The sequence below is a fragment of the Syngnathoides biaculeatus genome, chromosome 9, assembly GCF_019802595.1.
Source record: "Syngnathoides biaculeatus isolate LvHL_M chromosome 9, ASM1980259v1, whole genome shotgun sequence".
Lineage (NCBI taxonomy): Eukaryota > Metazoa > Chordata > Actinopteri > Syngnathiformes > Syngnathidae > Syngnathoides > Syngnathoides biaculeatus.
The window spans coordinates 13,920,129-13,947,661 of record NC_084648.1 but is presented as its reverse complement, the minus strand read 5'-3'; the positions used below and the strand labels follow the sequence as shown (position 1 = coordinate 13,947,661).

At 47.0% G+C, this 27,533-nt stretch overlaps 1 protein-coding gene and 1 long non-coding RNA gene across 2 annotated transcripts; one reads left to right on the top strand and one right to left on the bottom strand.

Moving 5' to 3' along the window:
* Nucleotides 1-583: 583 nt before the first annotated feature.
* smox (spermine oxidase) lies at nt 584-23,079 on the bottom strand. The gene is made up of 7 exons (XM_061828751.1): nt 22,951-23,079; nt 15,072-15,306; nt 13,157-13,383; nt 8,821-8,994; nt 7,861-8,614; nt 1,765-1,925; nt 584-760 (listed from the first exon to the last, which is right to left on the bottom strand). The coding sequence occupies exons 2-7, from the start codon at nt 15,277-15,279 to the stop codon at nt 608-610; spliced, it is 1,677 nt and encodes a 558-aa protein (XP_061684735.1). The 5' UTR covers nt 15,280-15,306; nt 22,951-23,079; the 3' UTR covers nt 584-607.
* LOC133505592 (uncharacterized) lies at nt 4,880-14,188 on the top strand. Its single transcript, XR_009796297.1, has 2 exons — nt 4,880-5,270; nt 13,253-14,188. It is a non-coding gene; the product is annotated as an uncharacterized LOC133505592 (long non-coding RNA).
* Nucleotides 23,080-27,533: the final 4,454 nt, after the last annotated feature.

The following is a 27,533-nucleotide window of genomic DNA, read 5'->3' as shown; positions in this document are numbered from 1 at the left end:
TGTTCACAAATTTGTCTCGATATATGTTAGTGTGCACCTTTTACTTTTCTAAGATGATCAGTCCACCATTCAGGTGTGGAAAATCTTCGTTTTTTTTCTTTTCATTTTTATCAGTTTCCTCCTCAACATTGACTAAATACCCAAAACACTGAGAAGACTTGAACCTTTTTAATTTGTCCAAAAGTTATTCATTTGTATATATATTTTTAAAACATGGGATACAGAAGGCACTTACATTAAAAAAAAAAAAAAAAAACTGGTTAAATAACCGTTGGTGTTATTCAAGACAGAATGATGAAGTTTTGTATTAAAAAGCATTTTTCTTTTTTCCAGTGGTAAGGACAAAAAATGACAGCACCGTTGGCAAAACTGAACTTTTCACCTGACATAAAATGTCACATGACTTATCTCTACAGTACAATAGAAACACCCGAAAAAGTGATAATGCCCACCATATTGTATATACAGTGTGTGTGTGTGTGTGTGTGTATATACACACATAATTAAATATATTAGATGTGTATATATATATATATATATAAATGTCTCAAGGTTAATTAAAAAAGTGTTGAGTTCTTCTCCCCCCCCCCCCCCCCCCCATTAATTTCTACATATTAGGCTTCGTGGTGTCAGCACTGCGCCAGTCCTGGTACATCTCCACCAGACGGTAGGCCTCTCGCTGTCCAGACAGCAGTGCACCATGGGTAGTCGAATAGTATTTGCGGTGGGTGGCCTCTCCGGCGAACAGGAGCTGCAGGGCCTGAGGACGGAAAACGAAAACTGAAAATATTACAGCGTGTGAGGCATTTGGCTTATTTACGGAGTGCATTTTATCCGTTTACTCAAAACGTTACATTGGATCGTCTGCCGGCACAGCCACTTTAGAGCGCCTCGTTGTTGGCCTCGAGTGCGTGCACGTTATGGGGCAGAAAAGCAAAAGAGCGGGGAGGGCAAATCCCGGGGATTTAAGCGTATAGATTTTGTCAAATCAGATTTACAAAATGTGTAAAAGATGCTAGACAACATTTCATGCCTTCACAGTGTCGGTCGGGGGCAGTATCGGATTACATGTAACGAGGTTATACAATTCAATTTAGGAAATGTACGTCATTTGTAATTTGCTATATGTAATTAAGTTACAGTTACGGCATGGTGGAGCAACTGGTTAGAGCGTTGGCCTCACAGTTCTGAGGACCCGGGTTCTGTGTGGAGTTTGCATGTTCTCCCCGTGCCTGCGCGGGTTTCCTCCCCACATCCCAAAAGCATGCAAAAATAATTAGACACTCTAAATTGCCCCAAGGTGTGATTGTGAATGCAACTGTTGTCTGTCTTGATGTGCCCTGCGATTGGCTGGCAAGCACTTCAGGGTGTACCCCGCCTCCTTCCCCTTGACAGCTGGAATAGGCTCCGGCACTCCCCGCGAGCCTCGTGAGGATAAGTGCCCCGGAAATTGGTTTGATGGCTTGCAGTAGCTTTTGGAAAATTCCACGATTGACAATGAATAATTTTAGAGTCGAAAAATCCCTGTAAAAGTAATTATTTTCGCAGTTAAGAACAGGGAAGAACTTTTGCCCTTTCTCTTGGCAATACTCGGAACGTGAGCCAAAAGTCATTATTGACCTAACCTGATATATTAATAAGACGCACAATGTGGGAAGAAAGGGATGACAATAACAGTTGCGTCGCAAATGAAGTAGTCTTGCTTGTCATACAAGCTTTGATAAATATCAAGAAAAACTGAACATGCACTCTCAACGGGGTTACCGGCGCCTTGGTGCTGTTGCCGTACGGCAGCGGCTTCGCCAGAGTCTCGAAGTCTTCGCCACTGGAGCCCACCCTGGTGTAGGAGTAAGACCCTCGAAAGTATTGGTTACTACCCCAGGAGGAGCGCAGGATCCGCCGGGGCTTTGGAATGTTGGGGTTCCCTGTAAGTGACAAGACAATTAGCAGCTTCGTCATCGCGTGGGATTTCCGGTCTCGAGACTTCCGCCAGATTGGACTCCCTTTATTATTTTGAGTGTATGACATTCTCCTGATTGAAATGAAATACTGTACGTCTCCGTCGGTTTGCTTGAAGCTTGTTATTACTCTGTATTAGTCATAGTTCCTTTTATCCTGGTTGCTGCTTTCTTCGGGCATTGACGATCTCTTTGACCTACGACGTCAGTTGGATTTTTCACGCTTGTTTTCATTTCAGTTCGGGCTGTCACCATCAAATCCTTTGAGAAGTGGTTCTGTGTTGATTGACAGAATTTGAGACCGCAAAATTCCAAAGTCCCTGTGAAACGTTGGTTCCAGCGAGGCAGAATTTTTATTTTTTAGGAGGGGGAACCAGGGGAGCTTCAAGGGAGAAATGTTGCTGCGTGTTGTGTTTTTTGTGTCTTGCCCATGGACGCTTCGACAGCAGATAGTCAGACGCAGGACTCCAACTCCCGACCCTTCAGTCAACGGCCCGGCTGACCTATCAACTGAGCTGAACCACAAATGGTACGTGAAGAGTCACAGAACTCAGTACGTCAAGTCAGCCGGAAGGATTGCTTGCTTGTTTAATTGTGACAAGGTTAGCATGATGTTGGTTAAAAAGTCTGAAAAATCTTGCAGAGGACATTTCATCCCTCCTCCTCCTCCTCTGTCAGGAGACGTTTTCTCGACCTTTGGCCTCTCTCCGGCCCTTTTTCAAACATCTGTCTTCCCTGAGCAGACGACACATTTTTGCCCCGTTTGTTTTCGAGGTGCGGGTAAGACGGCCGAGTCTCGACCTGAAGAATCTTGACGCAAAAAGTTTGCCTGTCTGCTAATTGCAAGCGGTAACGGCATGACCGAGAAACGTTATTCGGTATCAGCTAATAGTCAGATGTACTCACTGTTGTACTTGGTATGGGGGGTGGGGGGGGGGGTGATATTGTTCAGACGCCCCGTGAGGATAAGCGCCTCAGAAAATGGATGGATGGATGTTTATTGTTCATCCCCAAAAGAAGAGATCAGGAAAAGCTCACGCTAAAAAAAGCTAAAGGATGAACAGGAATCCAGTGGCAAACACTCAGAGTGGACAATGGACCTTCAGTGCGTTCTTCTGCGCCCCGAGACAAAAAGCAAGCACGATGTATGATAAATCTTAAATTACGGATGCACAACGTGAACTTCTTTTGAAGTGGCTGACAAAGATGGCGATTGTCACGCCTGGGAGGAGCATGAGGGCTCCCTCGAGCAGCGAGGTTTTTGCCCATCTGCAGTGCAAACACGTCGGTCTTAGGGGCCGACCGGAACATCGAAAAAGTCATAGGACCGGCGGTGGCTGCCACAATTCAAATCAGTGTTGTAGCATCACAAAGGCCTGCTTAGATCGGGCACAAGAAGTAACGGGTCACCTACCGAGTCCTACTTTCTCGCCCAATTGCTAATGCTAAACGCGTAGCGATCAAACTCGTAGTACTCCCGAGAGGATCACCAGTGCTATGACAACCTCGCTCATCATCATCAGAAGTACGTTCACACGGCACCTGCGTGGGACTGTGGTTGATCTTAGATGTTTAAAACCGATTAGTACAAGTTGGTTATTTTAGTGCCCATACAGTATCTAAGCTATTCCAAATGAATTCACATTTTCATCCTTAGCTTCATTCTTGTAAACGTCACGACCGTCCCCCCCTTACACGTTTGCAGGCCTTCAAGTCAAAGCGTGTCACGGCGACTCCCAATCGGTTAATCCTTCTGCAGTGCGATAAAACGCTGCGGATTGTATGTGAAATCAACCCCCCCCCCCCCCCCGCCGCCGATGGTATTAAACCCATCTGGCCTGAACGAGGAGTCCGTACGTGCACTTGACAGCCCCGCATACGACTCCAGCTCGCCTCGTGACAGGAAGTGCTTCAGCTCCCGACCAACGGTGACCGTCTCCCCCCCCCCCCCCCCCCCCCGACTGCTTACCGCGTCGAAACCACGGACGTTCTCCATTTCTGAGGACATCCCGGCGGGGTTCCGGTTAACGTTGTCATGGTGGACGTTTTTGTTAAACGTGGAAGGAGCTGAAATGCCTTCACGGAAGCACAATTTTCGAGAAATGCCCCCAAAAAGTAACACAAATGAAATGGAAATTTTGTTGCACACAATATGAGAAGGTGTTGGGGTTTTTTCTGTGGATTTCTTTTTTTGTGCATTTTTCAGATTCTACCAAATCAGGCTGTTTACATCCCCCCCCCCCCCCCCCCCCCCGATTAGGCTAAATACAATACAAGTACAGTAAAAACGCGGATCTCGAACTTCCCCGTTTTTCGAGCGAAAATTTCAAGATTTTTTTGCTTGTTTTCGATCGAAAATAAGGACTCAAAAGCCCCCGTATTTCGTGTGGCCAGACCAGCTGACCTAGACACGCTTTGTTGTGAATTCACACGGCGCCGAAAAACCCCGGAAATAGCATAATGCGCGCGGCGCAACTAGTTGACCCACCCACGACGTGTTTTGTCATTGTCAATTTGCAGGCCCCCGAAAAATAAAAAAACAGAAATGACATAACGTGCGCGGCGCAACCAGCGCACTTTTGTTATTCTGTATAACGCAGTCTCTGTACACAGACGTGTCCCGGTAGTGACTGTTGTTTTTCTTCTTATCTTCCATATTAATCCAAAGAAGGTTATTCTCTACTTTTGTTAATTAAAAAAAAAAAGTTTACAAGGCTGGTGGCCGAGTCGCTTACATATATGGCAATGCACTCCCAGCCTAGCCTAGCCAACTCTACTACTCAAGCATACATTTTAAGCAAGAAATAAATATATTTCTTAAATTATTTTTTTTATGAAATAAAGTGTTTCAACTATACATGCATTTCTACTATGCAGTTTATAATCAGGAAAAGTAAAAAAAAAAAAAAAAAAAAAACTTAAAAAGCCCAATTTTGGGGGGCTTGGAACACATTATTTCTTTTTCCATTCATTGTAATGGGAAACATCGATTCGGTTTTCGAACAAATCACTTCTCGAACCGTTGTGGTCGAGAACCGAGGCATCAGTTCGTGTATTAGTTTGGCACCTTTTTGCGATGTCTTGTTGCTGTTGGGTTTAATTCATTCATCGATGGTCTTTTTCAAGCCACGTTTGAGATGTCCTTTTTTTTTTTGGGGGCAGTCCTTTAACGCACCACGTGAGAGTGAACTTCAAAGTTTGCGTTCGCTTTGTTCTCGATGCGGTTACGAATCGCCAGGATCGTCTCCTTTGCCTGACAGTTTGCCTTTATCCCCTAATATTTATGGTAATATTGCGCGAGAATGCCAAAAGGTGAGTTTCATGGCTTTTAGCGTTTCCTTGTTGTGCGTATTTATTTGTCCACGTGGAATGTCGTGTCAGTTTGTGCCAGCTGATAACATATCATTGATGTGCCTCGCGTGGAGAATAATTTCACTAACGAATAGAGTCGCAATTCATTTATGTACCGTGGGTTCATGTATGTGTACGTGCTATGGCGTGGACGCTTTGCTCGTTTTTGTTTGTGTTGTCGCAGACCGAAGTAAATCAATCAATCCAAGCATTCTCCATTTGAAGTGCTGTGCCGCAATCTTGTGGCATCTACGAGCAATCACAAGCTTCTTTGAGGGCATTCGATGCTGGAATTATGAGCAGTTGTTTTTACACAGTTTTATAAATGGATTTTTTTGGGGCTTGTTTTGTTTATTGAGGCGGCACGGTGGATCAGCTGGTTAACCGTTGGCCTCACAGTTCTGAGGACCCGCCTGTGTGGAGTTTCCAACTTCTCCCCGTGCCTGTGTGGGTTTTCTCCCGCCATTCTGGTTTCTTCCCACATCCCCAAAAAAAAAAAAAACAACCCCAAACATGCAACATTAATCGGACGCTCTAAATTGCCCATAGGTGTGATTTTGAGTGTGGCAGTTTGTCTCGGTGTGCCCTGCGATTGGCTGGCAACCAGTTCAGGGTGTAGCCCGCCTCCTGCCCGTTCCAGCACTCCCCGCGACCCTCGTGAGGATAGGCGGCAAAGAAAATGGATGGATGGTTGTTTATTTTAAACTGGGGTGTGACAGGTTAAAATACTTATGCGACTTAAAACACTACCAGACGGTTTCATGGCAGTCTTGAGTACTGTTATTATTTGTAATCTCTTAAACGTGCTTATGTAAATACACAAAGTGTAAGCGAATGTATTACAAATCACGAAAAGTCAAGGCCGCATCTCGACGAGGTGCTGACACACGGCTCACTGTACGGCCGCTTTATGAGTCATAAAGTCAACACTCGCGTATTTGTAATATTATCACTCGAGCTTATGTCATCAGTGCTGACGCTGCGCTACTGTGAGTCACTGAACTGATAAGACTCCGACAGACTGCAGTGAATTAGCGTCACAAATTTGAAAGATGATGCTTTAGAATATTGGAATTGCAATATGGCGGAACGGTGGCCCAGCTGGTAAAGCGTTGGCCTCGCAGTTCTGAGGACCCGGGTTCGATCCCTGCCCCGTTTGTGTGGAGTTTGCACGTTCTCCCCGTGCTTGCGTGGGTTTTCTCCGGGCACTCCGGTTTCCTCCCACATCCCGAAAAACATGCAACATTAATTGGACGCTCTAAACTGTCTCATTTATTAAAGTTTGAATGTATTTAGAAAATGTCAAATCAATTGTTCATTTGCTTTCTTATTTAGTAATGTACCGCATTGGAAATGGTTTTTATTTACCCCGAGGTTTCAAAATAATGAATTTTAGAGATGTAGTCGCAATATTCTGATACCGTGGAACCACAATGTTTTACTTGCCGTTATCAAATCATCAGAATCAGACACCGGCTCATCTCTTGCTTGTAGCAAGCGGGCCAAGTTCAGTGCAATCGCAGGTTGTGTAAAATCGGGTGGGGGAGGGGCGAAGACTCCGTCAACAACGTAAATGGCGTGATAGCGGGAAGTTTCGCGATGAGTCTAATTTGGCAAGTAATCACACGGCAACAAATCCAGCACCGTCGAGTACTGACTTGTGTGCATGACTTGAAAAAATAAACGGCACAAATAGCATAAATTCCTGTCTTCGTGCGTTTAGCTACTGCGACTGGTACCCCGAGCAAGAACTCGGCTAAGTCGACTTTAAAGGCACTGAGAAATCACAGAGGAGCGTTTGTGAGTTATTCTTAAGACACTTGGATATGTACCGTAATTCCCTGCGGACAGAGCGCAGCCTCACCGAGTACATTTGTAAAGGAAATACCATTTGGTACATACTTGGGCCGCAGCCGTCTAAAAGCCGCAAGTGCCCACATTGAAACACGAGATATTTACAAAGAAAGACGGTACACAGAGAGTTTAACGCTAGCGCTAATGCTATCACTAGCGCCGCCACGCTAACATGAAGAAAACATACTGGTAAAAATCAATGAGACACGGCAGTAACACGTTAGCGCAGGGCTAACGGGGCCGGACCGGTAAAAGTCACTTCCTCGGTACATATATACCAGCCGTTTCACTCTTGAGTACCCCCTTAGAAAGAATGCACAAATTAGCCGCATCACCGCATAAACTGCAGGGTTGAGAGCGTGTGAAAAATGTCGTGGCTTATAGACCAGAAATTACGGTATTCTACATATAACGTACATTGTTGTTTTTGTTTTGTTTTTTTTTTACCTAAAATGGTCGCCGCTAGCCTGCTAATGCTAATCATTTTGCAAAAGGTGATTTTATTGTCTACATTTTTTTTTTTTTTACAGGAAATATCCTCCACTCAGTAGCAACAAAGTTTAAGGATATACGTCCATCCCTCATAAATGAGAATCATTTGCACATTTATCAATACAGTAAAATAATTTTGATCGCGGCACCAGTCCCGAGAAGCTTACATTTGCCCGTAATGCATTTCGTTTGCGGGTGTTCCGACCTGTAAAGTGCCGAAGCAGCTCCGTGCACGTCTCGGCCACAGTTTCGTCATCGCAACGCTCCATGTAGAGGGCCTCCTCGCCGCATATCCAGCCGCTCAGCATGTAGCCGTAGCGCTCGGGCGGGTAGAGCACGTCAAAGCTGCAGATCTTCTTGTACCAAAGCTCCTCGGGGTAGATCAGCTGTTCGAGCTGAGCCTCGTCTTCCCACACAAACTGAATGCTGTTGCACTCGGGGCTCCAGAACGGCTCGGCGTACTCCAAGAAAATCTTATCCGTGGTGCTTATGCCCAGCTTCTCAATGGCGACCACCTTTTCCTCGGGGAGAGAGGGCGAGAACATGGCCTCGTGGTGGCGCTTCAACAAACCCAAGGAGACCGTCACGATCACGTGGTCGGCCACGATCCACTCCTCGTCTTCGCACTCCACGCAAACGGGCCGGCGCTCGTTGAGAGGGTCCCGGCGCCCGCCGCCGCCGCCGCCGTCGTCGTTGTTGCGATTGTGGTCGTTGTCCCGGTTTGCGTCGTCGCGCTTGCCCGTCCACTCGTAGCGCCGGGCCGAGTAGTTCCAGTGGATGCAGCGGACTGCTTTGTTAAGGCAGATGGTGTGAGGGGGGATGTGCCTGGCCAGGAGCTCCACGATCTTCGTGAAGCCTGCGGGAATGACATAATGTGCACCAGGGATCTCAGTCCACTCGCCAAATTCACTCAGAGACACCTCATCCATGTTGGGTGAGCTGCTTTCACAACTCTCTACCTAAGGAAAGACATTTTACAATATTTCTTTCATTAGTGACAAGGTTTGTGAGACTGAAATATATCGCGTCCCGTCCGCCGCTCGTAAACATTCACCCAAAACCAATTTTGCAGCGGCTGCGGGTTGTTCTGCGGCGTGGAAGACTCGAGGCGCTAGCGTAAGCCAAGGACGCCACATTGACATACTTCGCAAACGCGTACACGCACCTTGAGGTACTGTTGAAGCATGGACAATTTCAGTTTCTTCGTGCCCTCGGAATCATCCGGATCCATCGTGATCCGCTTGCGCACCACGTCCCGCGTAAAGACGCCGACGCTGTTCTGGCTTTCGGCGCCAACGGGCTTCCCGTGCTGGAAGAACTCCTGAGTCAGCTCGTAGACCTAAAGGAAGGGGGGTTGGCAAACGAGACAGAGCGTGATGAAGTCTGCGAAAAGAGGAAGGGGTATGTGCAGACTACCGAGGTCAAAGGAGGAGAACAACCACGGCAGTGAACTTGAATACACCGGAGAACTGGAATTGGAGCCCAAAGGATTCCAGGAGACTGCTCCACTTTCTGTACACCCCCCCCCCAACCCCCCAACCAAAGCCTCCACAAGTCAACTACACCTCCAGCTCTCCTTCCTGTTGTCTCTTCAGTGCCGCGGTCTCTAATCCATACGTTTTCTAAACTTTGCCCTTCATCTTAGCAGAGACCCTTCTGTCACATAACAAACCAGACATTTTCCGGCAGATGTTCCAACCTGCTCGGACCACTTTCTTCACTACCTGACCACACCCACAATTGCTCTGGACTGGAGACCCCAAGTATTTAAAGCCGTCCACCCTCGGCACTTCTTCGCCCTGGAGCCTCACTTTTCCCCCTCCACTCCTCTCGTTCATGCTCATAAGTTCTTCCTTACCTTGACTGATCTTCATTCCTCTTCTTTCCAGTGCATGCCTCCACCTTTCTAACTGTTCTTCCGTCTGCTCTGCTTTCACTTCAGACCACAATGTCATCCGGAAAAATCATGGTCCCAGGGAGCTTCCAGTCTAACCTCATCCATCTATCCATTTTCTTAGGTGCTTTTCGTCACAAGGGTCGCGGGAGTGCTTTAGCCTATTACAGCTATCATCGGGCAGGAGGCAGGGTACACCCCGAACTGGTTGCCAGCCAATCGCACGGCAAATTGAGACGGACAAGAGCCGCAGTCACTATGGCACCTTGGGGCAATTTAGAGTTTCCAATTGCGTGAGGAAGCCAGAGTCTTCTTCTTCTTTTCCTCTCGGCTTGTCCCATTAGGGGTCACCACAGCTTGTCATCTCAGATGAACGCACATTTGTTTGGCACAGTTTTACGCCGGATGCCCTTCCTGACGCAACCCCTCTGCATTTTTGCCGGGGAGTGCCTGGAGAAAACCCACGCAGGCACGGGGAGAACATGGAAACTCCACACAGGCGGGGCCGTGATTTGAAGGTCAGTCTTCAGAACGATGAGGCCAACGGTTCTGCCACAGTGCCGCCCGGTGTAACCTCATCGTTCAGGCAATCCATCACCACTGCAAAGAGGAAGGGGCTCAGGATTGATCCCTGATGCACTCCATCACCACTGCAAACGGGACGGGGCTCAGGTTTGATCTCTGATGGACTCCCACCTCCACCTTGGCTGTCGTGATCCAGTCTTCAGGAAGCTCCTACCGTCCACTGAGTGTCTGTCTCACTTGTTCCTGAAAAGCCGCACAACGCTCCTCCTTTCCCCACTCCATTTCTCTTCTCATTCTTCGACATCATGGTAAAATACTTTGAACCCCGCCCCTAAACGTCTCACCTAGCTGCCTTTCCACCTGCTCTCCTGGATGCACACTATATCAGCCTTTCCCCCAATCGTCATATCAACCAGCTCCCACGCTTTTCCCATCATAGTTCCAACATTCAAAGTCGGTTCAGTTCTTGGCTCTGTGCTTTCCTCTTCTATTTCTCCCTAAGAACCCGCTTGCCACCTCTCCTTTCCCTTCGTCTTTGACCCACAGTAGTTGAATTCCCACCAGTGAACACATCATCCCACTTGTTTATTTTTTCCCCTTCTTTTTCAGTTGAGTTTTACAGCAATTCTGGGTCCAGACCAAAATAACAAGGATGTGGAAAGAAAGATGAGGTCCAAGTTAGCCTACTTAGTCCCCCAAGAGTCATGTAAGGTAGCTTGTGCGTCGTCACTGTTTTGGGATGTTTTCTCGACACCACCCTGGGTTTTTGGGGTGGTGTCGAGGCGGGGAACGCCTCACGTGTATATTCAGGGAACAGCTGACCCCTGTGACCGGGACTTTTTTCGAGCGGCGCAGCAGGTCTCGAACTTCTGTGACCGCAATGGAAAGCGAATGTCAGGGGGAAGAAGAACTAGTGCCGTGCTGATATTTGCGCTTAATTTTAGTCAACAAGTTGATTTATTTTAACGGCTTTCCTAACACGCTCGAAGCCAAAACAAGTTCCAGAAGTGTATCAAAACAATACCGAGCCATGTTGACAGCAAACGGCCTTCCTGCTACAAATGGTCTTGGTGGTTTGGTGTGTTATATTTGGGGTGGCGGGGAATCGCCGAGAGCTTAAGGGAAAGCACAACAAACCAAGGGTTGTGTGTGGGTCTGTGATAAGTGTGTGTCGCTCTAACTGCTTTTCCAAATCAGGCATGATGCGCCCCACGCCCACAATTGCACAAATAAGGCCCCTTATTATTTACTAATTGCAGCGCTTTGAGGGCCATTTAACTCCTGTCGTGCGACCCGGACAAATATTTAAGATTCATAGTAGGCCAGAGCGATGACGCTTTTGCCAAAGTCTACAATATGTTTGTTTGTTTGGTTGGTTGGTTGAGTTTTTTTTTTTTTTTTTTTTTTTGTAGCGGTGGAACAGTCACGGGCACGTCGGTGTTGGTTAAAAACAAATGTACATTGTTCTGTTTTTGTGAGTGCACTGCATATCAGAAGGGGAAGACAAAAGCTTCACCTCGCACGTTTAGGCACTGGGCCGTGCTGCATTGTTACTCCGCTGGCTGCCTTTTGTGCTCAGATTTATTGTCCGGGCTATAGAAGAAGAACATGAAAAGAAGTGAAGTGTTTTGCTGTTTTTTTGGTTTTCTATTTTACTTTAGTTTAAAAAAAAAAAAAATATATATATATATATCCACAACTTGAATCACCTTCTCATTCGGTCATTGTTAAAGGTATGTGTTTTATTTTAAATTCCGTAAATAAATTGACCAAAGAATTGATCATTTCTATTTCCTGTCATTTCTGGTGGAAAATCGGTCAACGGCGTCAACAAAAAAGACCGTGTTCCGCGTTAGTTATTTTTTTTCTCCATCCATCCATTTCCTTTGCCGCTTATCCTCACAAGGGGCGCGGGGAGTGCTGGAGCCTATCCCAGCTGTCAATGGGCAGGAGGCAGGGTACACCCTGAACTGGTTGCCGGCCAATCACAGAGCACATCGAGACAAACAGCCGCAGTCACAATCACACCTGCGCGCAATTTAGAGCGTCCAATTAATCCATCCATCCATTTCCTTAGCCGCTTATCCTCACAAGGGGTGCGGGGAGCGCCGGAGCCTGTCCCACATCTCAACGGGCAGGAGGCGGGGTCCACCCTGAACTGGTCGTCAGCCAATCGCAGCGCACATGGAGACAAACAGCCACACTCACAATCACACCTGTGGGCAATTTAGAGTGTCCAATTAATCCATCCATCCATTTTCTTTTGCCGCTTATCCTCACAAGGATCGCAGGAAATGCTGGAGCCTACCCAGCTGTCAACAGGCAGGAGGCGGGGTACACCCTGAACTGGTCGCCAGCCTATCGCAGGGCACATGGAGACAAACAGCCACACTCACAATCACACCTGTGGGCAATTTAGAGTGTCCAATTAATCCATCCACCCATTTTCTTAGACGCTTATCCTCACAAGGGTTGTGAGGAGCGTTTGAGCCTATCCCAGCTGTCAACAGGCAGGAGGCGGGGTACACCCTGAACTGGTCGCCAGCCTATCGCAGGGCACATGGAGACAAACAGCTGCACTCGCAACCACACCTCGGGTCAATTTAGAGTGTCCAGTTAATGTTGCACGTTTTTTGGGATGTGGGAGGAAACCGGAGTGCCCGGAGAAAACCCACGCAGGCACGGGGAGAACATGCAAACTCCACACAGACGGGACCGGGATTGAACCCGGGTCCTAAGAACTATGAGGCCAACGCTTGACCAACTGATCCACCGTGCCGCCAATTAGCGATTTTGATTGATTTATTTTTTTTTTGGGTGCTCTTGATTGAAATGACACTTTCCCACCTTGTGCGTTCAACCATGTGGATCAACTGATATGCATGAGACGGTCTGAATGATGAATATAATAAGTTTTGTGTTTTATGCGTAGTAAATGAAATCTTCCGAGCTTCTCATGCGGCAGCGGGCCAAGCAATGTCCTCAAACACAAAAAGCGGATGTTTACATAACCCAAATTATCGGCGCAAGTTTAAAACGTGACCATGGCGATTGCGCGTCAATGGCGTGTGACTTGCGTCACCTCATTGTAGAGGTCACTGAACTCCTCCACGAGGTCCTTGGGGATCCTCTTGCCAATGTTGGTCAGGTAGTGAGCAACGCCGTTCTTGCTGTACAGGCTGATGCGACCCACGCTGGTCTCGCCGTCCGTGGTTTGCTCCAGCAGCCCGTTGTCCTCGGCCAGGTGGTACACCGGGTTGCCTTTGCCGCCATGGATCCAGGTGGCCCCAAGCTCCAAAGCGCTTTCGCCTGCAAGTCGACGCGCAGGGATGAAAACGACACCAGAAGCGCCGACTTTTAACGACTGGCCGACTCTCACTTTGGCAAATATACGAGCGGTGAGGAAGCGAGATCCGGGCGGCCTCTACCAAGCCATACCAAGGAAGTATGGCGCTCGTGCACCTACGTCATCAAATCACATGACTTTGGGTTACCTCGCCATATTGCCGGTCAAGCTAAGCATCGCTCGATGCTAAGTCGGTTGGAGACGACACGAAAATACGCCTTGTAGCACGACGCCCCAGAGTCTTGTCCGACACCGTCAGACGTTTAGAAGGTGAAAATAAACGACGGTACGTGGCAAAATGAGATAAACTCGGCACAGAGGACCCCTATTTAATGCCGAAGTCGACGTTTTCGCCGATAAGAAATTGGACCGTTAATTTGCTTTCTCTTGTCTTGGACAACTGGATCGACACGTATCTGGTGAGTAAGTCGTCGGGATTTACACACAAAAGTTTGAAAGCGTGTAAAAGTCTGGACGTCTGGAGTCTTGTCTGTTGTGTGTCTCGGGTTGTTATAAATGTTCTTCTCCGGTTCAATGTCGAATGTCGAGCAGGTCCGTTTGACCGGCAATATGGCGCCGTGAAAAAGGTGACGTCACGTGCACGAGCTCTATACACTGTATGTACACTAGATTTCTTTTACAATAATACTTAACCAAATGTATAATTTCATAATGTACGTGACTGCAGATGGGAAAAGCGAAGTGTGTAGAGTCTGATGTTTAAAATGCGTCTGACCTTTTTGCAAATAAAATCTATGTATCCTGGTATGAAGCGAAATCCTGTCACTGTATAAAATATATACTGTAAATGTATTTAGTTTTACAATCATACCTATAGAGTAATACATAATACAGCATGTACAGTATTTGTAGCGAGGGCATGTCACACATTGTGTGGGTCTGAGTCGCTGACATTTTTTTTTCCCCCGTTCCACAATTGTCCAGATAATTCGCTTTGGCGCCTCACCCAGCGCACAGCTTTTTTCTCAGACGAGAAAAGATATCACACAATTTTCCAATGTGTCATCCATTTTTCCATATATTCTCTGTTCTCATATGCCGGGGATCAGCTTACAAGGGGAATTTGGTCTCTCGTGATTGCGCTATGTCAGACCACTGCCACAAAGTCTTCCTGTATCTCGGTCCGACAGTGGCAACAAAATATACGACACGTGTTCCACTACTACACTTATCAAATTGTTGGTTGTCGACTTCCCTCCTGACAAAATGTGCCAGGCCCGATCTGGGAAACAGGCTCCAGTTGCTAATCAGGCCAATTTCGGGGGTAAAATCCTGTCGTCTGACTTGGGTGAGGTGAGGTAACCCTAGAAAAATGGTCACCCCCCCCCCCCCCAATCACGGGTCACGAACAGACAACCATTCCCACCTTGAGACAATTTAGCATCTTCGGTTAGCCTACCGTGCATGTTGTTGGAATGTGGAAGAAAACCTAAGCAGGCACAGAAAGAACATGTAAATTCCACACGGGGATGCCAATCCCACGACCTCTAAACCGTGAGGCGGATGCGCTAACCGTTCACCCACCGTGGCGCTAATTGAAAAGAACGCTAGGTCGTTTTATCCAGCAGTATTGAGTGGATATATCTGGAGACCTGAATCTGTGAGTATGGCGCCAATTTTTCTTTCTCACCGTGCTGAACGCTTTGAACTCTCCCGCCGACGCGGTCTAAAGCCTCGAGGACTGTGACATCGGTGAAGCCCCTCTTGAGCAGGACCTTGGCTGCAGCGAGGCCGGCCAAGCCAGCGCCGATCACGACTATTCGAGGCTGCCGGGGAGTTCGCAGGCCGCTACTAAGGGGATCATCGGTGCCGTCTGAGGAGATTTCACAACTTTGCATGCCGTCCGAGCTCCTCTGCAATTTGGGCTGTTTGGAAAGGACGAAAGAAAGTTGGTCAGTCGAATGAAGCGGCGACTCGGTCTGGCTCAGAAGGGATCGGAAGGTCAATTTAGTCCTCAAGCACACCAACCCGTGAGCAAGTCCGCGCAATGTCTGATGACAAATCTGGAATTTGGTTGGATATGTGAAAGTAGAAGTATCAGGACATCCGTTGCTGATAGGAGGCGACAGTGTGAGAAAATCAGCATTTGCCCGCCTCTCTGCAGCTGCGATCGTAAGACTTTGTTCCAAGACTTAAAGGAGAAATCTAGTACTTTGCATGAACAGTGTATCCAATAGGTCACGGAATATGTACCCTATTTTGACGATGTCATGCTAAATCCGCTCTCATTTAATCGTCTTTTGAGAAGATTTTTGTCGACAATGACGAATTTTCAGGGGCGCTGCCATTTTCGCGAGTAACATGACCTACGTGGGCGTATGTGACGTGTTCCGTGCCGTTCCAAACACTCGATTACATGGGACACTTATTATCCCCAGCGCCGATTTCTCGGATTTATCCCCATCTGATGAAGAAATAGCAGTATCGGTTGCTCGGGAAGACGGAGGAATACTTTCATACAGATTTGAACCTGTGGCTGTAATTAATGTTGAATATTCGGATGGTTCTTCGGGCAGAATGACGCAGAGTCTGATTTCTCAGAGGCCTACGTACGACATAGGTGCGTAAACAAAGGCCCCCCCCGGAGCTCTGGGCCGGCAGCCGCGGATGATTTTTTGGACAGGAATAACGCGTAGTCTGACGAGCGAGCTCTAGCGGGCTGCAAGCCTAGCTTTCAGGTGGCGGAGGCCCTTAGCCGAGCTTGGGTGGTGGCGGAGGCCTTTATCCTAGCTTCGGCGTCCGTGGCTAACGTCCTCCGCCGTCTGGAAACTCGGCTCATGGCCCGCCACCGCCCGCTTCGTTAGCACCGGATGCCGAAGCTAGGCTAACGGCCTCCGCCACCACCAAAGCTCGGCTTAAGGCCTCCCTGGACGTCGAAGCTCGATTTGCGGCCCACCGCCGGAGCTCGTGGCCTGCCTTTGGTGGCGGCGGAGGCCTTTAGCCTAGCTTCGGCGTCCGTGGCTAACGTCCTCCGCCGTCTGGAAACTCGGCTCATGGCCCGCCACCGCCCGCTTCGTTAGCACCGGATGCCGAAGCTAGGCTAACGGCCTCCGCCACCACCAAAGCTCGGCTTAAGGCCTCCCTGGACGTCGAAGCTCGATTTGCGGCCCACCGCCGGAGCTCGTGGCCTGCCTTTGGTGGCGGCGGAGGCCTTTAGCCTAGCTTCGGCGTCCGTGGCTAACGGCCTCCGCCGTCTGGAACCTCGGCTCGTGGCCTGCCTTCGGTGGCCTGCCACCGCCCGCTTCGTTAGCCCCGGACCCCAAAGCTAGGCTAAATGCCTCTGCCGCCTGGAACCTCGGCTAAAGGCCAGCGCCGGAGCTCGCTCGTCAGACTCCGCATCATTCCCGCCCGCAGAACAATCCGAATATTCAACATTGATTACAGCCACAGGTTCAAATCTGTATAGAAGTATTCTTCGGTTTTCAAGATCAACCGATACTGCTATTTCTTCATCTGATGAGGATAAATCCGAGAAATCAGCGCTGGGCATAATGGTGTCCCGTGTAATCCAGCGTTTGGAGCGGCACGGAACACGTCACATACGTCCACGTAGATCATGTGACTCGGGAAAATGACAGCGCCCCTGAAAATTCGGAATTGTCGGTTAAAAATCTTCTCGAAACACTATTAAATGAGAGAGGATTTTGAATCAAATTGTCAAAATCGGGTCCATATTACACGACCTATTGGATACACTGCTCACGCAAGCGCTGGATTTCCCCTTTTTAAGAGGGATGTGCTTTCCTACTCACCTCAAAGACCTTTCAAGTGGTTTCCAGTTCCTCCAGATCGAGCTCACCCAACCTTCCCTTTGCAGACCGAGCGACAAAACGGGACCTCCCCCAAATGGTTCCCTCTAGACAGGGAACATTATTGTCCAAAATTTCTTGGCAAGATAAAGAATTGATTAGGACTCAAGTCCAATCCGTGACGGACTGTTTAATTGATTAAGATGTGTCTCACAAGACTTCATCATTTCGGCAGTTCAGTTCTAGCGGCTGGACCCTAGACCCAATTTAATAAAGCGCCACCAGCCCGGTAACTTGCCTTATCTCATGATGCAACCCAATCTTTTTCTTACATTTGTTGATTTTTCCAACAAACATCCTGTTATGCCATTAGAAGTCCTGAAACGGCCCAAAGGCCAAGTCCATTTCAGTTCGAACCAAAGACGTTACACAAGCAAAAAAGCAATTTCTCATCACAGTATGATTGATTACGCTACAACTACTGAGGCCGATTGGCGGCGGCTCGGACGGCATTACGCGCGCACACACACACACACACACAAAAAGCTTATATATTATTATTCGCACAAGGCAGAAAGCATGAGTGAAAGGACAGCTGCACGAGACCGAAAAAAAAATATGACTTGACGAGCCAATGTGACAGAGAAATGAATATTTTGGGCAGGCGTTTTGGTGAAGTTGATCAGAGCGCAGGCAGAAAGAGGCGAAGGATCGCCGATGTATCGAAATCGCCGGCTCGTTCTGTATTTAATATTGTTCGCATTGTCTGTCGCCAGGCGGGCCGAGAGCAGCGACAATGCGCCGCTCGCGCGCGGATCGCTGACAATATAGATCGTCCTCTTTCTGTCATTGTGCCAGATTTAAAGGGAATGAGAGGAGCTGCGTCACTTGGCGACGGATTAAATCCGCCGTAAACGCGCCAATAGCGAGGCAAGCCCGCCCGCTGTCGGATTCGCCGGGCTGTGGTGGTCTACAACAAAAAAAAATCACGGTGCAGAGTTGCGGCGTCGGATTGATAGACGAGGGCCCAGGCGCCCACACGTAATTTTAGGGCCCGCTAGCCATAGCTTGCCTGCTCCTGAAATAAGCGCAGTGACGTTGCGAGGTCGGTAGTTATTGCCAAGTCCTGAACTTTAACTCAATTTCAAATGTGTTGATGTGATGAAACTGCGTGGGTATTTCTGACATTCTGTCGATCTAATAGCCTGGTCCGCCACAAACTAAATCAAGGGTCTCAAACTCAATTTAACTTGGAACCGCTGGAGGCGGAGTCTGGCCGAGGCAAGGCCGCAGCCTCAGCGCACGTGCGGCATTAAGATTAGAAATCAAAAACAATCCTATCTTCTCAAACATCTTTTTTTGAAACACAAAATGGGATGAAGGACGCTGGTGTTTACAACTTGTGTGTAAAACTTCTATATTAAAAAAAAAACTCTCCTTGGCAACACTGCTGTAACTTTCTCATTGAAAATTGTTTCTCTGCTTGATTGCCGTGTACCCCACCGTGATTGGTCTGCTCCGCACACAACACTGTAAAAGTGCCATTTGTATAAAGGGCCGCACTACCATGATACTTTCATATTAAGGTGGGGGCCGCAAAATATCATCTCGTGGGCCGCAAATGGCCCGCGGTCCGCATGTTTGAGACCACCGAACTAAATGGTGTCTTTTGAATTCTGTACATTTTTTATTATTATTATTGTTAATCTTCTTTCACTTGTTACTGCTGACATTTTTTTTCTAGATAATTTATTCCAGTGATTGAAAAGCACAGAAATCTGGGAAATGATTCAGCCGTACGTTTATGAATGAATAAGGCCGTCGGAAGAAAATATCCTCTCGGTTTTAATTCCGTTAATACAGCCGCCGCACGCGTTACACCGTCGCGGGAGATTAACGTGTGGGCCGGCCTCGGGTGAATCGGGAGCTCAGAGTGAGGTGGTGTAATGGGTGGGTGGGTGGATGGGGGTCAACTCCTGACCTAGAAATGGCAATCTACAATGTAGCTGCTGGTGGCGTTTTGATTTTTTTTTAAAAGAGCGCCGTCTTGCAACTTAACTGCTTTCCTCCGTTCCCCCCCCCCCTTAATTCCAGCTGCATCCACAGTCACATCTGTAATCATTTCGAAGGACTCGCTTGGACGACAACAAATGCACACGAAGCCAAAAAACAACAAAAAAAGCAGCTTAATCTCAGCGGCTCCGGGGTCAAAGGTTAGACATTCCCCACTTTTACCCCAGGGATGATGGTGTGTCACAAACACACACACACACACGCTTCATCACTTTACACCAGAGGTTTTCAAACTGGGGGGGGGGGTCGCAGATTGTTTCAGAGACCCCACCCCTTTTAAAATTTTCAGTGCTAGCAACTCCCACCCACCCAAGACAAAATTTCAAAACGGGGGAAGGGCGCAAAAAAGTTTGAAAACCACTGCTTTAGGCCAACTGAGAATAAGACGATGTAATATTTAAAAAAAAAAAAAAGACATTTTGAGCACAATGACAGATAAGAGGAAGAGTAAATCAATCAATAATGAGATGAAATTAACACAATAATCACAATGCATTTGCATATTGTTTACATGAAATGAACCTCAGTGTGGAGAAACCTTTTTGAAAAAATTTAAATGTTAAATTTAAAAAAAAAGTCTGAATTTCAAGTATCGCATGAACATAATCCGGTTTGTTTTCTATTCAAATGAGAAAAAAGATGATGAGAATATGTGTCACGTTGCGAGGCAAATAAAGTAAAATTACGAGGGGGGAAAAAATTGGAATCTGGTTTTGATGTGGGGAAAAAATGTCATTAAATTGTGTTTCTAGAACATAATATCCCAAGACAAGTTGTCAGGTTACACTCATAAAGTCGTGATATCACAAGTTAATTTTTTTAACAACTATTTTCAGAGAAAAAGGAAAAGACAAGCAAAGTATTCATATTGATTAAGTAAGAAAATCAGTAGCCTTGTACATTGTTTATAAAACCTTTCCAAAATTACAACTTAAAAAGTTGAAATTGTAATCATCTTAAACCTGATTTGCATTTTTTTTTACACTATGACAACTTTATTCTCATAATATCATAATATGAGATGTGCGTTGTCGTCCCCCCCACATAATTGTATTTAGTTAATGTATTGTAGTAGTGTTGTTCTCTTTTGGGTGCGGCTCTGATACTACTTTCGGTGATCAAACTACAAACCTTCAGGCGCTTAATTGGGTGTGTTCAGCTCGTTTGGCAAAAATCCTGCCAAATGTGCCATATTTGCATACCGGCGAGAGCACAACATATTTGTCACCTGGAACGCATTGCAGCGTGGCCTCCGTGGATATAGAAAAAAGTTTTTAATAACAGTTTGTTGTGGTGGTTGTAGGTTGCACAACCTTTTCTAAAAAAAAATAGGTCTCGGTCAACTTTTTGGGGTAAATATTCAAAAGTGGCGGCAGGGTGGATCAGTTGGTCAAGCGTTGGCTTCACAGTTTTGAGGACCCGGGTTCGATCCTGGGCCCGCCTGTGTGGAGTTTGCGTGTTCTCCCCGTGCCTGCGTGGGTTTTCTCCGGGCACTCCGGTTTCCTCCCACATCCCAAAAACATGCAGTAATTGAAGACACTAAATTGCCCATAGGTGTGTGATTGTGAGTGCGGCTGTTTGTCTCGTTGTGCCCTGCGATTGGCTGGCGACCAGTCCAAGGTGTACCCTGCCTCCTGCCCGTTGACAGTTGAGATGGGCTCCGGCGCGCCCCGCAACCCTTGTGAGGATAAGTGGCTAGAGAAATGGATGGATATTCAGATGATCCACATGATTGTACTCCTTGCAACTCTTGAGTATTCAGTCACTGTATTGTAGTATTATTATTTTTTTGGGTCATTCCAATACTTATTTGAATGATAAACCAGTAAAAACCAAATCTACGCCGAGATCCAATCTAATTTATTTACATATAGGCAAAAGTACCATAAATACTGCAATAGGGATGCCCCAATACCACTTTTGAAAGTGAGTACAAGTATGTACTTTTCAGTACTCGGCGACACCAAACATATTTGAAAATGCCCCGAAGTCTGTGGCAATGTTTTGTTTTGACCAAATATTGTTCAAAAACACACAAAAAACTTGTGTAATCATTTAATCTGACATGGATTCTATATTTTTTGAGTGACTAACATTTTAACATCCACCTGCAAGGTCTTGCCAACCGTTTCATCCATCCATCCATCCATTTACTTTTGCTGCTTATCCTCACAAGGGTCTCGGGGAGTGCTGGAGCCTATCCCAGCTGTCATCAGGCAGGAGGCGGGGTACACCCTAAACTGGTTGCCAGCCAATCGCAGGGCACGTAGAGACAAGCAGCAGTCGTACTCACAAACACACCTAGGGACAATTTATCAATCCGTCAATTTCCTTAGCCGCTTATCCTCACAAGTGTCGTAGGAGTGCTGGAGCCTATCCCAGCTCTCAACGGGCACGAGGCGGGGTACACCCTGAACTGGTTGCCACCACTTGCAGGGCACACGGAGACAAACAGCCGCACACCTATGGGCAATTTAGAGTGTCCGATTAATGTTGCGTGTTTTTGGGATGTGGGAGGAAACCGGAGTGCCCACCCGGAGAAAAAAACCCACGCAAGCACAGAGAGAACATCCAAACTCCACACAGGCGGGGACGGGTATCGAACCCGAGTCCTCAGAGCTGTGACGTGACCCACCGTTTCAGTGAAAGTTGAAAACTTTTAGGGGGCGCATTGCATGAAAGTAGCACCCAAATAAATACATTTAAAAAAAACAGATGAAATGAAAAGATGAAGAACAACACAGTCTGCTGAATATAAAATACCGTAAGTCAGAAAAGAGTTGCCACGTTACCTCTGTTTGTTCCTGCAAAATAAAAAGAAAAACACAAGACCCGCTCCTTGAGACTTCCGCTCGTTATAGAACAAAAACCGTGACCGGACAACCGAACTTTCGTAAACTGTCGATGAGAAGGTTTCAAAATTCTGTGCTTGCCGCTACCATCAGAGCGTAATTTGCACTTGACACCTGTCAATATCTCAAAACGGCCCGGTAGGGTCAGGCTGCTGAGTACCGTCCGGTATCGGCAGGTATCATCCCTTACAAAATGGGCCAATTAGATAACAGCTACAAGGTCCGGTGCCGTTTGAAACTACTATAAAACAACAACAAAAACACAATAATAAGCATTTTGTTACGTGAAAAACTCGCGGGTGTCAGTGCGTGTGCGCTTAATCGTGATCTGGATGAAACAAAAATATGAGCCGAGGTAAACTAAAGTTGTTTTTTTTTTTTTTTTTGCGCTGTTGGTGTTTAGAAAAGGAGAAGCAGACAAGTTGAGGGGATGAAACTTGCCTCGTGCGCGTGCCACGTCGAAGCTGCGATGCCAAAGCGGCAGTCAAACAAGTGCAGTTTTTCACATCATCAGCACACAAAGAGCATTTTGTTAAAAAAAAAAAAAAAGAGGAAGAAGAAAGAAAAGCGGGCAAACAATGCGAGCAACTGACCGCGCGAGCAAAAGTGGGGGGAAAAAAAAAAAAAAGTTGTGCAGTATCACTAATCGCGTCAAAGAAAAACAAGAGAACCTTGTCGGTGGTCCGCTTGGAAATCTTTTGTGCGTGTCTGTGTGTGTGGAGATGACTCCGGTGTGCAGCGGTAAACAAAACGGACCGTTCAGTTTCTGTCCATGTCAAGTGTCGCGGGAATAAAGCGATTCATATTTCGACCGCGGGTTGGAGCGTCGACTCACCCGAGCGTCTCGTCGTCTTCGCTTCACGCCGCGCTGCGGAGCCCCGGCTCGCTTTTTGTGCGTGTGCGCTTCGCCTCCTTACCGCCGGCTCCACTTTTCTGTTTTTCTTTCTTTCTTTTTTTTTTTTTTTTTTTTTTTTTTGGTATTTATGCGTGCAAACCAGAAGCAGCCAGTTTTGTGCGGAGCCGCTGCGCCCTCATTGGCTACGCGTGAGCACGCGGCGGTGACGTCGCGGGCCCCGCCCACCGCGCGCGCAGGTCCGCGCTCGCCGAATAAACAAACAAACCCCGCCCCCTCCCCCCCCACCCGTTCCTCAGCCCCCGCTGTCAAATTGATGACGTTAGGAAAAAAATAATCACGTACAACTACAGCAGACAAACAATATTAGCGAAGTGCATAATGTGTGTGATATGTCCCAGAGAAAAAAAATATGACTGATTATGCATGAATGTCTTTTTATATTTGGTTCGGGTGAAACCATGTGTCACCGCACGCCCGGGGGGGCCTTTTAAATCTGACTGATGTTAAGACAACACAGGCGATGGCCCGGGGCACCAAGATTTCCAGGAGCTCCGCAACATCTTGTGCAAAAAAAAAAAAAAAAAAAGAATAGTTTTCTTTGATTCCAAGGAATTATTTGTGATTTAGTATTAATTCGGGTTCTTAAAAACACATGAAAAAAATCTAAATCTATTGTAATTGATTTGTTTCCAATGGGGGTGCAACCTCGAAGCCCCCCACCCCCCACCCCACCCAATCTTCTTACTACTCCATCAGGAATGCAGAATCCAAGTTATGAAATAATGTAGACTGTGTCTTCAATTATTCTCAATTATGTATGTACCAACTGTGTACTAGGTGTCAACCAAGTCAGATTAAGACTAATAAAACATAAAAGTACGTGCAATAAAATCGAAATAAAAATCAAACAGAGAAACGATTATAAAGCTATATAACAAACATATACTCGTTGTATGTATTTATTTTTACAAAAACAGAGGTTACGGCACGGGTGCCAAACTCAAAGCCCGGGGGCCAGATCTGGTCCGCCACATGATTTTATGAGGCCAGCGGAGGCAAGTCATCTGCCTGAATTTACATGATTCTTGTGAAAATCTGTACCATAATATTAAATTGTCATATAACACAAATGGTAATGTTGAGATAGAAGCATTTTTTTAACATGGATAATGGTTGAAAAACGCGTCACCCTTGATTTCTCATTCCAAAACTAGTTTATAAAATTTGTGCGTAATGATGATTAGGTAATTCAAGATTTTTGTTTTGCAGTCATAACGGCTCTCTGGGTTACGGTATGTCTACAAGCGGACATTTCCGCTCTCTTAGTCGGTGTAAGAACATACCAGTGACGTGATGTGCGGTAAAACTAAAATAAATATTGACCTACTACGAGGTGGGGGGGGGGGCGAGCAATTCCGAGGACGCCACCAGGGGACGCCAATTCCCCTTTCTCGCGCCCATGATTGACATTTTCAATTATTGTTGAGGCAAATTTCCAAGCGTGTCCCCCCCCCCCACTCCCCTCCTCACTTGCCGTACTGTTAATTGTACTGTGTTTGTGGGGAGGGGCGATGATTGTACGTTTACATTTCGCACAGGCTACGATCTTATTATTTACAAAAAAAAATCTGAAATATTTACAGCAGTTGGTAAATTCCTCTGTCTCTCTGTGTGCAGCTAATTAGTTAATATTTTTTATTATTTTTTTTCGGGTGGTGACATTTTAATTTTAATCAACCAGTCGATTTAATCGATCAGCAGCCCGTAATGGCTCGTGTTTGCAATGTTCTGCCCTATTGTAGCAAATATGTATTTGTCTCGCATTGTTGACCTTTGCCGGTGATATTTTCGTGTTTTAAACGCGACCAAAATTATCGGCTTCGTTCGAAACGTTCCCCAACCAGTTTGGAATTCGAGCATCACGGCCAACGGGTGTGCGCCACTTGCTCAAAACGCCTGCAAAATATGTTCGCTGACTCCCAACACGTCACCCGAACAGATAAATATGAATAATAAATAGCACTCTTTGTTCTGCCCTCGAACGGCGATGCTCGCATGAGTCGTGCGCCCGAGCAGGAAATCCTCCAGGAAGCAGACAATTTTTTTTTTTTTTTTTTTTTGTGCGTGGACTCTTTAAACCGCTTGTGGGGGGCCTTCCCGGGTTGTTTTGTCTAAATGGCGTTCGGCGACATTCATCACACGCGGGGTCACGATCGGAGGGTCGCGCCTCTCGAGTCGGAGTTCGCCTTGGGTGTGACTCAATAAAAAAAATTTTAAAAAAAAATCATCTCGCTAAGTTGCCTCCCATCCTGTCCCGGGAATAGTTTGGCCCTTTGTTCGAAGAACGCGCAGTGATGCCAAAAAAATATATATATATATAATTAAAAAATGAAAGCTCTATCTGCTTGCCCTGCAGGTAAAAGAGTTGCTATTTGTGAGGATTCCAAATCATCGGATGCAAATCAGGCTGCCGAGGACGGCGAAACTTTGAAGGCTCGCCGCATAACTGAACCGTCATTTTATGCCGCGCGCACATCTGCTCCTGGCTGCTCGCCACGAGAGCGAGAATCGGTCGCGGACGCCGAACGCGCTCGGCAAAATTAGTGCTGTTTAGACACGCGGGCACCTCCGCCTCAGTCACCGATGAGAATGCGATTATTGTGGGAATGTGGAGGCCCGACAATTCCGCAGTTTCCCTCATTTTACCCTTGAGGAGCAGTTCAGAGCAGTTCAGAGCGTTTCAAAGCGCGGCACACCTTCAGCGAGTGTTTAAAGGTCCACTGTCATGAAAATGTGATTGAAAACACAGGCGATATGGACCCATCCGTTTTTTCACCGCAAAAACGTCATTTTGACATACTCCCGCCATGAAAATCCTCTCGAGGGATTTGTTTTGGAGAAGAAGCAGGAAGTGACGAACAGGGCAGTAGCGCACTCGAGCGGTCTCGTCTGTTTTCTACTAGTTTTACCTGCTGGAAGCTAGCTCGTTGTTCCTTCGTGTTAGCCAAAATGCCGGCTTGTTTTATTGCTGGATAGTGTTCGAACACTCGGGAGGATTGATTCGCTCTTCAGGTTTTTCCAGAAGACTCGGTTCGTCGTGAAAAATGGATTGCACGGGTGCAAAGGACGAGAGCTTCGTGGGTTCCAAATGACAGGTAGGCGTGTATACAGCTATCCATCCATCTATTTTGTTAGCCGCTTAGCCTCACAAGGGTCGCGGGAGCGCTGAAGCCTATCCCAGCTGTCAACGGGCAGGAGGCGGGGTACACCCTGAACTGGTCTTCAGGCAATCGCAGGGCACATAGAGACAAACAGTCGCACTCACAATCTCACCTACGGGCAATTTAGAGTGTCCAATTAATGTTGCATGTTTTCGGGATGTGGGAGGAAACCGGAGTGCCCGGAGGAAAACCCACGCAGGCACGGGGAGAACATGCAAAGTCCACACAGGCAGGTCTGGGATTGAACCCGGGATCTCAGAAGTGTAAGATGAGCCGCCGTGCCACCCTGTTTACAGCTACTAAAAAAAAACAATATTTCGGGGGGAACGTAATCCGTACATCAGGGGTGCTAAACGTGTCAATGTGCCACCTCGGGCCGAAGCTGTGATCGGCGGACGCGGAGGCGCCGGGGTGGCTCGTCGCGGTGGGTCATCTCCGCCGCAGAGGTGGATCGGATAGGGAGGCGATTTGGCTGCATGCGGTTTGGCCGCGATCCGCATATCATCTAAATATGGCTCGAAACGATAAGGTAATATTGCCCCCGGTCACTTCACTTAGTTATGAGATGTTCTCTTCTTTGAAAAGAGCTTCCGTGTCAGAAGCGGCGTGTTCATCTCCCACAGTCGGTGCCACAGCGTGTTTTTAATGGCGAATGTCCCGGCGTGACATCACGGACAGAAGATGCAACCAATATGGCTGCCACCTGAATGTCAAACGAGACTTCCGCAACTTTGCGCATGGATGACGCGCTCTCCGCTCATACAGTGGTGCCTTGGTTCTCGAACACAATCCGTTCCAGAAGCATGATTGAAAACCAACATGTTCGAAAACCAAAGCACCTTTTCCCATTACAATGAATGGAAAATCAAATCATGCGTTCCAAGCCTAAAAAAAATACTTTTTAAGCGATTTTTTTAGCTTTTCCTGAAAATAAACTGCATAGTAGAAATACATGTATAGTTTAAATAGTTCATATAATTCAATCATTTAAGAAATATATTTATTTTTTTCTTAAAAGATATGCTTTAGCCTTGTAGAGTATGCTAGGCTGGGAGTGCCTTGCCGAATCTGTAGCGACTCGGCCCCCAGCCTTGTAAACTTTTTTTTATTAACAAAAGTGCAGAATAACTTTAAACAAGCAATAATGAGGGGGTGGGGGGGGACACTTTTTTTTTTTATTTGCACAGAAAGTATGTAACATGTAAACAAAAATTTAACTTGCAACTAAATGTAGAGGATAATGGAACAAAAGAACTGGACTTCTTCCAGGTCTTCCGGAGGGATCCCGAGGCGTTTCCAGGCCAGCCGGGAGACTTCGTCTCTCCAGCTTGTCCTGGGTGG

What these genes read in the sequence shown, in the direction of transcription:
- smox (XM_061828751.1), bottom strand. Translation starts at nt 15,279, where the DNA reads ATGCAAAGTTGTGAAATCTCCTCAGACGGCACCGATGATCCCCTTAGT. An exon ending in AGTTCAAAGCGTTCAGCACG is followed by an intron (nt 13,384 to 15,071) that starts GTGAGAAAGAAA and finishes GTCGACTTGCAG; the next exon opens with GCGAAAGCGCTTTGGAGCTT. An exon ending in GCAACAGCACCAAGGCGCCG is followed by an intron (nt 761 to 1,764) that starts GTAACCCCGTTG and finishes TTCCGTCCTCAG; the next exon opens with GCCCTGCAGCTCCTGTTCGC.